Raw genomic sequence first — 10,263 nt, 5'->3', positions numbered from 1 at the left:
ATACATTGGAGACACCGATCTGGGGCCCCAAACTTTTGGGGTCCCCCTTTCCCAACCTTACCTTAAGCATTGAATATTCCTCCAGTTATTTGTTATTTATCATTTCTTTGAAATTAAATCTATGCAAATCTTATGGTTACTTTAGTAGACTGATCTCCAGATGCACTTTGTAGTTATTTTTAATAGGAGATTTTATAATTATTATATAGAAGTGCTGTTGGTTATTAATGTTTATTTCATAGCCTGAAACTTTACTGAAGCTATTATCTCAATTAATATTTTTGCTAATTTTCTAGGATTTTCCAAGTGAAGAATCATATCATCAGTAACTAAGGATTTTACCTCTGTTATGCCACAGTCTCTTTGAACTGTTCTACCTCAGTTTCCCTGCACTAGTTTCCCTTATTGTCCTGACTGAGTTTCCCTGAATTGTTTTACCTCAGTTTCTTTAACTATTCTACCTCACTCCCCTTAGTTGTAAACCCCCCTCTGGGTCATTAGGGCTGAGGACCATTTGCTCTAAGGTTATAACCTTACAATTGTCATTGTGAGACTCAAGATGAGGGGGAGATCAGACTTCCTGGCTCCTAACTCCTTCTGCCCTCAAGAATTTATAACACTATCCCCCTCTAAAATATTCCAAAAGATAAGACTATCCAGGATACCTCAATGACATCTTTACTTCTGTGTATTCAGATATCCTGACTCTGGCTTTTAGTAAGAATTTATAGCCTCCCCCTATCCTTACAGAACCAGATGGTTCTGAAAAACTTCCCGTTCTTTTCTTTCTTTGTTTGAAAAAGATATAAAAAGACTTGGTATTTGCACATTCGTCACTGGATACTTTGAGTCTAGAGCCACTCTCTAATCTCTATCTTGCCTCAGTTTCTCCAGCATTACACCTCCTCTTTATCTGTTTTTATATCTTTCTTTGTATTTTTTAAATAAAATATTAGAAAAGGTTCTTCAAAGGAACTTATTTAAAAGATTTTATGCTATATCAAAGCTATTTTATACAATATAGTTCAACATTAGGAGAAATATAAATATAATAGATAAAAGTTTTTTTTTAAAGACAAAGCTTTTGACAAAATACAATAGACAGTCATGTTATTAAAAAAAAAAAATCTCTAGAGGCCTTTCCCATTCAGTCAGTAAAACAAAGATGTACATTGTCACCAATCTAGCTTTCTGGGATATATTCCTGTCTTTCTCACTCCTCATTAATGTAAGCAGTCCCAGCTACTTGAATTGAATCAGTCAATCAATGCAAAAATAAAGTATGAATTAGTCCTTAAAGGCTGCTAGGTGACATGGCAGATAGTGTATTAAAATTAGAGATCTTAGTTTTGAATCTTGCTTCAGTCACTACCTATGTGATCTTGAGCAAATCACTTAACTTTTATTAATTTCAGTTTCTTCATCTGCAAATGGGGATCACAATAGTGCCCAAAGACAGGCTGTTGTGAAGATGAAATGAAATAGTAAGAGTAAATTATTTTGCAAATCTTAAAATACTACAAGAATATGATGATGATGATGAAAAATGGATTTGAATGGATCATAAGGTTTTGACAAGTGAGGATTGACTGATTCAGACATACATCTGAGTTCTTAAATAAAAATGGAAGTCAATCCAGTGGTGAGCTAAATCAAGAAGTGAACCAGAAGAAAGGGGTGGAACTTAATATTTCTCATAGAGTGTATGAAGAAAAAAATAGAAATATAAAGGGATGGGAAAAACAATAACTTCACTCTTATCTGAAACAAACAAATGAGGGTTTTAACGCAAAGTTCGGTGTAGAAATATATCAAATTCAACAAAAAACAAGTAATACCTACTTTTTGTGAGGTGGGTTGTGATAGTAGGAAAGTTGTATGGAATAATAACAAAAGAAAATAAATTTCTGGATCACAAAGAGAGAAAATAAAATGTAACGGTAGGCTCAAAATCTATTTGCTTGAAGAAAAAAAGATAATAATTAGAATCTGAGGAGAATATCCATCAATTAGGAAATAGGTGAACAAACTGTGGTATATGGTATATGAAGATAATGAAATATGGTATCACAAGAAAAGGAGAGAGTATTTCAGAGTTGGTTGGATTAGAGAAGGTTGTTCAATGAAGTTGGAAAGATGAAATTCAGGACAAATTGTGGTAGGGCCTTATTTTATATAAACATAGACAGACTATATGTGTGTGTGTATATGTATGTATATTGTTCCATTTATTTTTAACAATCTTTTAAAAAAATTTTAAGTGCATTTCTCTAATTATTAATGTTTTAGAGCATTTTTTTCATATGACTATCTATATCTTGGATTTTTTTTTTTTTTCAGAAAACCACCAGTTCACAATCCTTTGACAAATTATCAGTTGGAGAATAGCTCTTATTTTTAGAATTTGGCTCAGTTTCCCATAATTAGAGAAAGAAGACCTTTATCAAGGAAGTTTGCTTTAAAAACTGTTTCCTAATTTCCTGCTTTCATTCCTAATTTCTAATTGTTTTCCAGTTTCCTGTTTTCCTTCTAATTTTGGCTAGTTGCATTTTACGTAAGGCTTTAAATATTAACAATTATTCCTCACCTCCATCTCCATTAGAGATTATTAGGTTATTAGTCTGAGGGGAAAAGACTTGGAAAGGAAAGCTGAGGAACTGAAGAAAAAATGAGTAAACCAAGTTGGGGGGGGGGAGGGAAAGAGCGCGAATTGCCCTGTTGCCATGGAGACACAGAGAGCACGCTGAGAGGTCTCCGGAGATATCGCGAGATCTAGATTTATGGTTTTCCCCGCCTTCTTTAGGAGGCGGAAGTCTCTCCTCAGTCTCTTCTCTTCCGCCGTGTCTTTGAGGGTGAGGTTTCTCTAGCTTTTCCTCATGCAATCCGTTGCCATCCGTCCTCTGTAGCTGCTGTCTTGACCATGCAGCAGAGGGACTGTGGCTCTGACCCCTCCAAGAATTCACAGGGAACCTTAGTGAAGTCTGGTGATGGCCAGTAGCCGGGGCCCAGCCCCGGGGCCGCTGCTGGCCGCGATTGGGGGGGTACGGAATGGCTCTGTGGAAACGGCGGAAATAACTTTCGCTTAGTATAGTTGTGGATGGGATTTGTTTTTTGAGGACGGAGTGAGGGTGACGGGGTCCTGTTGTGGAGTCGAGTCCTGCCCCCTTTTCTTGCTCTCCCCTCCCCACAGTGTACTGAGCTGGGCCGAAGGGGGAGGGGGGGAGGGGGAGGGAGGGGGGCGAAGTAAAGGGAGCAGCCAAGGAACCCTAGATCAGGAGACTGAGAACTGGAAAAAACTAGTCATTTTGCTGAAATGGGGACGCAAAATGGGGTTTTAACGTTCTAGTCTATCCGTATCTCACTTTTATTTATTTTTTTATTGCTGCCTTTTCCTGTAGTCAAAATGAAGTTCAATCCCTTTGTGACCTCTGACCGAAGCAAGAACCGCAAGAGGCATTTCAATGCCCCTTCCCACATACGGAGGAAAATTATGTCTTCTCCTCTTTCTAAGGAACTGAGACAGAAATACAATGTCCGCTCCATGCCCATTCGAAAAGATGATGAAGTCCAGGTATGTAACTTGATGCGCTTTTAAAGTTTTAAGTTAACTTAGGCCCTGCCCGTGTACGGTAAAGACTGTTTTGGCAGCAATGTGAATGATGGGTTGGGAAGGGGAAGAATGGCGGCGAATTGACTCTAAAAAGTTAGTCTAGGTTAGAATAGGAAATAAAGCAGTGTCATAATTTTATGTAAAATAATGACTATTTAAAACCCACCCAAGCACTTCCTGCTCCAGAATTACCTATCTCACTTACTGCCTTGACAGTATAGGTGAAAGGAACAGTAACCATCTTGAATTCTTAATGATTTGTAAGCAACAGGTTTTAAAAAAGCTACTGGCAAGTGGCTGCCAGATCCTGAAGAGACATCTTACCATAATGGATACTCGTATCTACTAGTTGTGTGATTCTGGGCAAGTTATTTAATTTATATTTTAAGCAACTAGAAGGCTTTTTAGTGGCATAGAAGTGGCCTGCTTTGTTTCCCCTGGGCAATCTCTGTAATGAGATCCCAACCTCAGTTCCTTTGGATGTGCAGTTGGGTGTTTCAGTGGTTAGAGTACTTGGCTTGACCAGAGTTTAGATCTGCCTCGGGCATTTAGCAGCTATAAAGTGACTTGCCTGGGGTACATAATTATAAAGTATACCCTAAGTGTACTAGAAAGCTACAGAAAAGGTATTTTAAAGTCTGAGAACAGTTCTTGGAAGAAATTTCCTAGGTGAAAAGATAGAGGAAAGTGTTTTCTAGCAAGAGAAACAGCCTAAATGACTATATATTTGCTCCATTAGAAGTGGACAGTTTTCAAGTTTTAAGTTGGGGAGGTACATGGAGCAGGGAATAAGATGAGACAAAGGTGATTAAGTTAAGTTTACCAGGCAGAGAGGAGTTTGAACTTTGTCAGACAACAGAGTAAATTTTTTTTTTTAATAGCCTTTTATTTACAGGATATATGCATGGGTAACTTTACAGCATTAACAATTGCCAAACCTCTTGTTCCAATTTTTCACCTCTTACTTCCCCACCCCCTCCCCTAGATGGCAGGATGATCAGTAGATGTTAAATATATTAAAATATAAATTAGATACACAATAAGTATACATGACCAAACCGTTATTTTGCTGTACAAAAAGAATCAGACTTGAACAGAGTAAATATTGAGTAAAGCAATGGCATGACCACATCTAATAAGTTATATAGTGTTTATTGTTACGTAAGATGAACAAGATTTCTGTATTAACACTTTTAAAGTAGTTATATCGTGCATATTTTATAATGTCATGTATTATAAAGATCATTCTGGCAGCAGTATGAAAGATGGATTGGAAAGAAGAGGAAATGCCTGAAAGAGTTAGTATAGAGTTAAACTGGGCAGCAGAAATATTGCAATTAATAAAAAAATCACAATTTCATGTATAATCCATCTTTGCTGTTTTATTGTGTATGTAAATCATTAGCACCTGGAAACAAATTGCATGCATGTGAGGGAGAGAGTAGATAACTGTGAGGATATAAATGAGAAGTTCACATCAAAAGGAAGAACAATTTTAAGAGAACAGATGAATGAACTTGATTTTGAACCTGTGAAGTTGGATGGAAACGTCATACTTTTAACTTTAATCTGCCTCATTAACATTTTGTTCATCACTTTTTTTAAGTCTAGGCAATCAAAACAATAAACAAACCCCAGATTTGTAATGGTTGCCAATTTCTAAGGTGTAAAAAAATTTTAACAATGCCTCAGGTAGGAACTGACTCCAGCACATCACTGTATAATAGTTGAGGCTCTGGATTGAATGAGAGAAAAGGCAGAGAGAGCTTTGTCATATATAGGGGGGGAAAATTGAAATCATTCATCATGAACTCCCCCTCCCTCATCTCCTGTCACTTACACCTCCTATTCTTTCCTCCTTCATCCCTGTCTCACATGAAGTGACCTTACCAAGGCTAAACTTCTACGAAGTGCTCCCATTCCATCCCAGTTCTTCCAATAGATTACCTCCTGTATCATTCCCCATTCTGAAAGCCCCTACACTTAATCCTTTCAATCTTATTCTATATCTCTTCTGTCCTTTGTAGCAACTCCTAGAAAAAGCTGTTTACAATCTACCTTCACTTTCTCACTCTCCTTAACTTATCATCTGGTTTTCTTCATCTCCATTCTACTGAAACTGTTCTCTCCAAAGTTACTAATCTTTTAGTTGTTAATAGTTAATCCAATGCCCTTTTCTCAGTCTTCATTCTCCTAGACTTCTCTATAGTCTTTGACACTGTTAATTTTACCTTCCTTGACAGGCTTTTCTCTCTAGAATTTTCCTCCTACCTGTCTCCTTTGCTGGATACTGTGTCTCCTGGGTTTCTCTTCTCTTTCTCTTTATGCTATTTCACTTGCTGATCTCATCCGCTCCTCTGTATTGATACCATCTCCATATTGATAAGTCTTTTTTTTTTTTTTTTTTTTTTAAGTAGAATGATATTTTTAAATGTGCTCTTTTATTACCAGGATTAAATTTTAAAATTAATTTTAATATCCTAAAAATTACCTAATAAAAACAATTATTGAAATAAAAGTCTATTTATTTCATGAAATCTGATCACTGTATAACCCTAGTTCCCAATTGAAAGAAGTGGGGTTTTTTTTTTAATAACTTTTTATTGACAGAACCCATGCCAGGGTAATTTTTTACAACATTATTCCTTGCACTCACTTCTGTTCTGATTTTTCCCCTCTCTCCCTCCACCCCCTCCCCCAGATGGCAAGCAGTTCTATACATGTTAAATAGGTTACAGTAGATCTTAGATACAATATATGTGTGCAGAACCGAACAGTTCTCTTGTTGCTCAGGGAGAATTGGATTTAGAAGGTATAAATAATAAGATCAAGAATGAAGGAAAAAAACTGCGAAAGAAAACAAAATGCTAGCAAGCAACAGAGAATGCGATGTTGTAGTCCACACTCAGTTCCCCTGGTCCTCTCTCTGCGTGTAACTGCCTCTCTTCATCACTGAACAAGTGGAACTGGTTTGAATCATCTCATTGTTAAAGAGAGCCACATTGGATGCCTAGTTTTTATTATTCTCAATGAACAAATATGTTTGGTTTTTTTCATACATTGTATAATATATAGAATTGATCTAATTTCCTTTTTACCTATTTCTGTTATGTTGTAATTTGCTCTTAGGTTGTTCGTGGACACTATAAAGGACAGCAAATTGGTAAAGTAGTCCAGGTTTACAGAAAGAAATATGTGATTTACATTGAGCGTGTACAGCGTGAGAAGGCTAATGGTACAACTGTCCATGTGGGCATTCATCCAAGCAAGGTATGATAATATTTCAGAGCTTGAGGAGAGGGAAAAAAATTAATCATCATTGTGGTTACAATAACCCTGTTACTGGATAATAACATCTATGGCACCAATTTCTGTGGAATGGGAAAGTTTTTATTAAATGCTTCCTAAATGTTATTATAATTTGCCCAGCAATACCAAGATCAGATGACTCCAATGTTTTTTTCAAGATCCCAAGGAATACTTTATTGAATATTTTGTTACCTTGCTTCGGTCATACGTTAGTAATAATTAATAATTAAACCATTCTACCAAAAGAATGAAGATGAAATGCATTGCTTAGTTTCATGACAGCTGAGGAAAGGGGTGAGGTATGGGTGTGTTTTAAAACATGGCTAATTTGGGGAATTGGTTTTGCTTATTCTAAGTAGATATGTATTAAGGGATTTGTATTATATTTTATTTTAGTTTGCTCAGTGTGAAATAGTATTAATTATTAATCATTGATCATCTTGGTTCAACTACTTATAGTCAGTAGATAGACATAATCATCTTTTCCTTCTTCCAACACATCCTTGGATTCACATTGCATTTATAATTGAATTTTAATCCTACATCTGATCAGAAATTTAGAGAGCAGTAGGACTCTTAAATACATAGAAAATAATTATTTTCAGTTTAATATAAATAGGGAAGTAAAAAGTACAGATTTGCCTGTTTGTTGATTAGTTAGTATTCTTTAGCATACATATACTCAATATAACAGTGCAAGATTTATTTCTATAGTGCCAGTGAGACCCTGTCACTGCTAAGTCTATGAACTTAATGAACTGTATTTTAAATTCTTTTACAACAAAATAATATTCCATTATAATCAGGCACCATAGTTTGTTTAGCAATTCTAAATATCTCTGGACATCCACTTTTATTTTACAATTCTTTGCTATCACAAAAGATGCTGTTTTGTATATTTTTATCAATGACCTCCTTGGGATATATACCAACAATGGAATCTTTGGGTCAGAGTATAGGCATTTCAATCATTTTGCTTACATAGTTCCAAATTACTTTCTAGAGAAGTTGTGCCAATTCACTGGTCTAAGAACAATGAATTAGGGAGCCTGTCTTTCCTATTATCAACTTGCTGGGTTTTAAGAGACCTCAGGGTAGTTTTGATTTGCATTTTATTATCAGTGATTTGAAAATTTTTTTCTGTGTGGTTCTTAATAGTTTGCTGTCTTTTTGAGAACTATTTGTTCACATTCTTTAACATTTTTTTGTTTTATTTTTCACAATAAAATCTTGCATCATTATCTCATTTTTATTCTTACCACATTTGCAATTCTGTATAAGTTCTTTCATATGCATTTTTTGTCACAATTGTCTATAGCCTCCCATAAATCTTTTATCAAGATTTTCTTTACTTCCATTCCACTGAATATGCTAGAGGTTTTCTTCTCATTATTATTGCCAGAATTTTATGTAAGAGAAAAATAGCAAATGTCCAAACTAGCCAGTTTTGTGAAAGTTAGTATTCCTCAGCATGCCTGTATAGATCCCCTAGCTCATGAAAATTTGTCACCTTGCTAAGTCTACAATCTTTCTACCTTGCAGCATTTTCACTTGTAAACTCACCATCCTAAAGATGGTCTTAGCCTCGTGCCTGGCTTTTAATAATTGTTTGTCATATTGAATAGTCTATTGATAAGATTACTTGATAGTTGTAAAGTTAACTATCACAATTGCCATGTCAGATGATAGTTGCTATCTTGGAAACTGTGGGTTCCTTAGGATTTTTTTTCCTCCACCTACTACTCATAGTTCTAAAGATCTATGATATCATCATAGAATATTTTATTATTTTTCTTTTTATTAATTTTTTTATTAGAGCTTTTTACTTACAAAACATGCATGGGTAATTTTTCACCATTGACTCTTGTAAAACCGTCTGTTCCAAATTTCCTCTCCTTCCCCCCACCTCCTCCCCAGAATTATATCTGGGGATATATATTTATTTCATGACAGTCCAATAATAATAGTCAAATACATGTTAAATATATGTTAAATCCAATATATGTATACATATCTATACAGTTATCTTGCTGAACAAGAAAAATCAGATCAAGAATGAAGAAAAAAACTGCTAAAGAAAACAAAATACAAGCAAACAACAACAGAGTGAGAATGCTATGTTGTTGTGCACGCTCAGTTCTAAGAAATTTTCTTGCCAGTATTCTCAATACTGGATACCAGGATCACTCTGGAACTGTTGAAAAAGAAAGTAGTGTAAGAAGTGCATTTCATGATATAACTAAATTTCAGTTCCAATTTAAAGAAGATTAGAAATTTTATAAATTAAGTGTAAATTTGTGAAAGTTCCTTACAGTGATTCATCAGAAACTATTTAAATGATTATCATCAGTACAAAGACTTTTTCTTTGGGTTGGTATTTTTCCGAATTAAGAATTTCTTAGAGACTAGAATAAATAGGACCTTTTAATTCAGGCCACAAATACACAGGAAGAGATTAATATAGCTAATCTATATAAACCAAAATTTTGCATTCTTAATGAACTAAGGATTTTTTCATCAGATGCTTAAACTGTTAGAATAAGACCAATTCCAGAGACTATAAACTATGCCCATTAATGTGTTGGCTCTCACTGAAAGTATAAACAAAGCATAATCAAATAGGAAAACGAAACTGGCAAACAAAAAGGAACCTAAACATACAGAGAAAATCTTTTCTCTGAATTTTACCTAATTTTTAAAGGTCATCTTATACTTTTTCCACACTCCTTTCCTAACCATTCTTAATATTGTTGATCCATCTGACAGGGTCTTTTAACGTAGCCTTTATCCCACGATTTTGTATTTTCTAACTTTTATACTTCCTTTACTTTTCTAATTAATCTCAAAGATAGTGTATGTCTTACACTTATGAATTCTTCATTGCACCTCAGTTTAGAGTTGGATGAAATCTAATTCCAATGTTTCATTTTATAGATGAAGGTAAATAAGTAGCAGAATCAGGATTTGAACCAATTCCTCTCAGGAGAAATGCTTTTTATTTTTGTTTTTGTCCTCCTAATTTTATGATTATTAGTCATGACATTTACTGCTTCTGGAAACGAAATTAATCCTTTGGGACACTAAATATATGTTAGTATAGTGTTTTGTTTTTCAGTTTAAACTATATTGTTTTCTGCTTTTTGCAGGTGGTTATCACAAGGCTAAAACTGGACAAAGATCGCAAAAAAATCCTTGAACGAAAAGCCAAATCTCGCCAAGTAGGAAAGGAAAAGGGAAAATATAAGGAAGAAACTATTGAGAAAATGCAAGAGTAAAAAATTACATGAATGTAATTAAATTGCTAGAATGCACAAACCTTGGTGTTTCTGCTGCTTCAAAAGATT

At 34.8% G+C, this 10,263-nt stretch overlaps 1 protein-coding gene across 2 annotated transcripts; it reads left to right on the top strand.

Annotated features, from left to right (window-relative positions):
* The first annotated feature begins 2,753 nt into the window (after positions 1-2,753).
* On the top strand, positions 2,754-10,234 carry RPL26 (ribosomal protein L26). 2 transcript variants are annotated; one of them, XM_003768722.4, is made up of 4 exons: positions 2,754-2,852; positions 3,399-3,571; positions 6,740-6,880; positions 10,066-10,234. In XM_003768722.4, the coding sequence occupies exons 2-4, from the start codon at positions 3,404-3,406 to the stop codon at positions 10,192-10,194; spliced, it is 438 nt and encodes a 145-aa protein (XP_003768770.1). In that variant the 5' UTR covers positions 2,754-2,852; positions 3,399-3,403; the 3' UTR covers positions 10,195-10,234. The 2 variants fall into 2 exon arrangements, with proteins under 2 accessions (XP_003768770.1, XP_012404194.1); XM_012548740.2 differs by lacking the exon at positions 2,754-2,852 and adding an exon at positions 2,857-3,041.
* The last annotated feature ends 29 nt before the right edge of the window (positions 10,235-10,263 follow it).

The sequence above is a fragment of the Sarcophilus harrisii genome, chromosome 4 (genome assembly GCF_902635505.1).
Source record: "Sarcophilus harrisii chromosome 4, mSarHar1.11, whole genome shotgun sequence".
In the NCBI taxonomy this organism is placed as follows: domain Eukaryota; kingdom Metazoa; phylum Chordata; class Mammalia; order Dasyuromorphia; family Dasyuridae; genus Sarcophilus; species Sarcophilus harrisii.
Note: the sequence above shows the minus strand (reverse complement) of the source record. Positions and strands in the feature narration are given on the sequence as shown.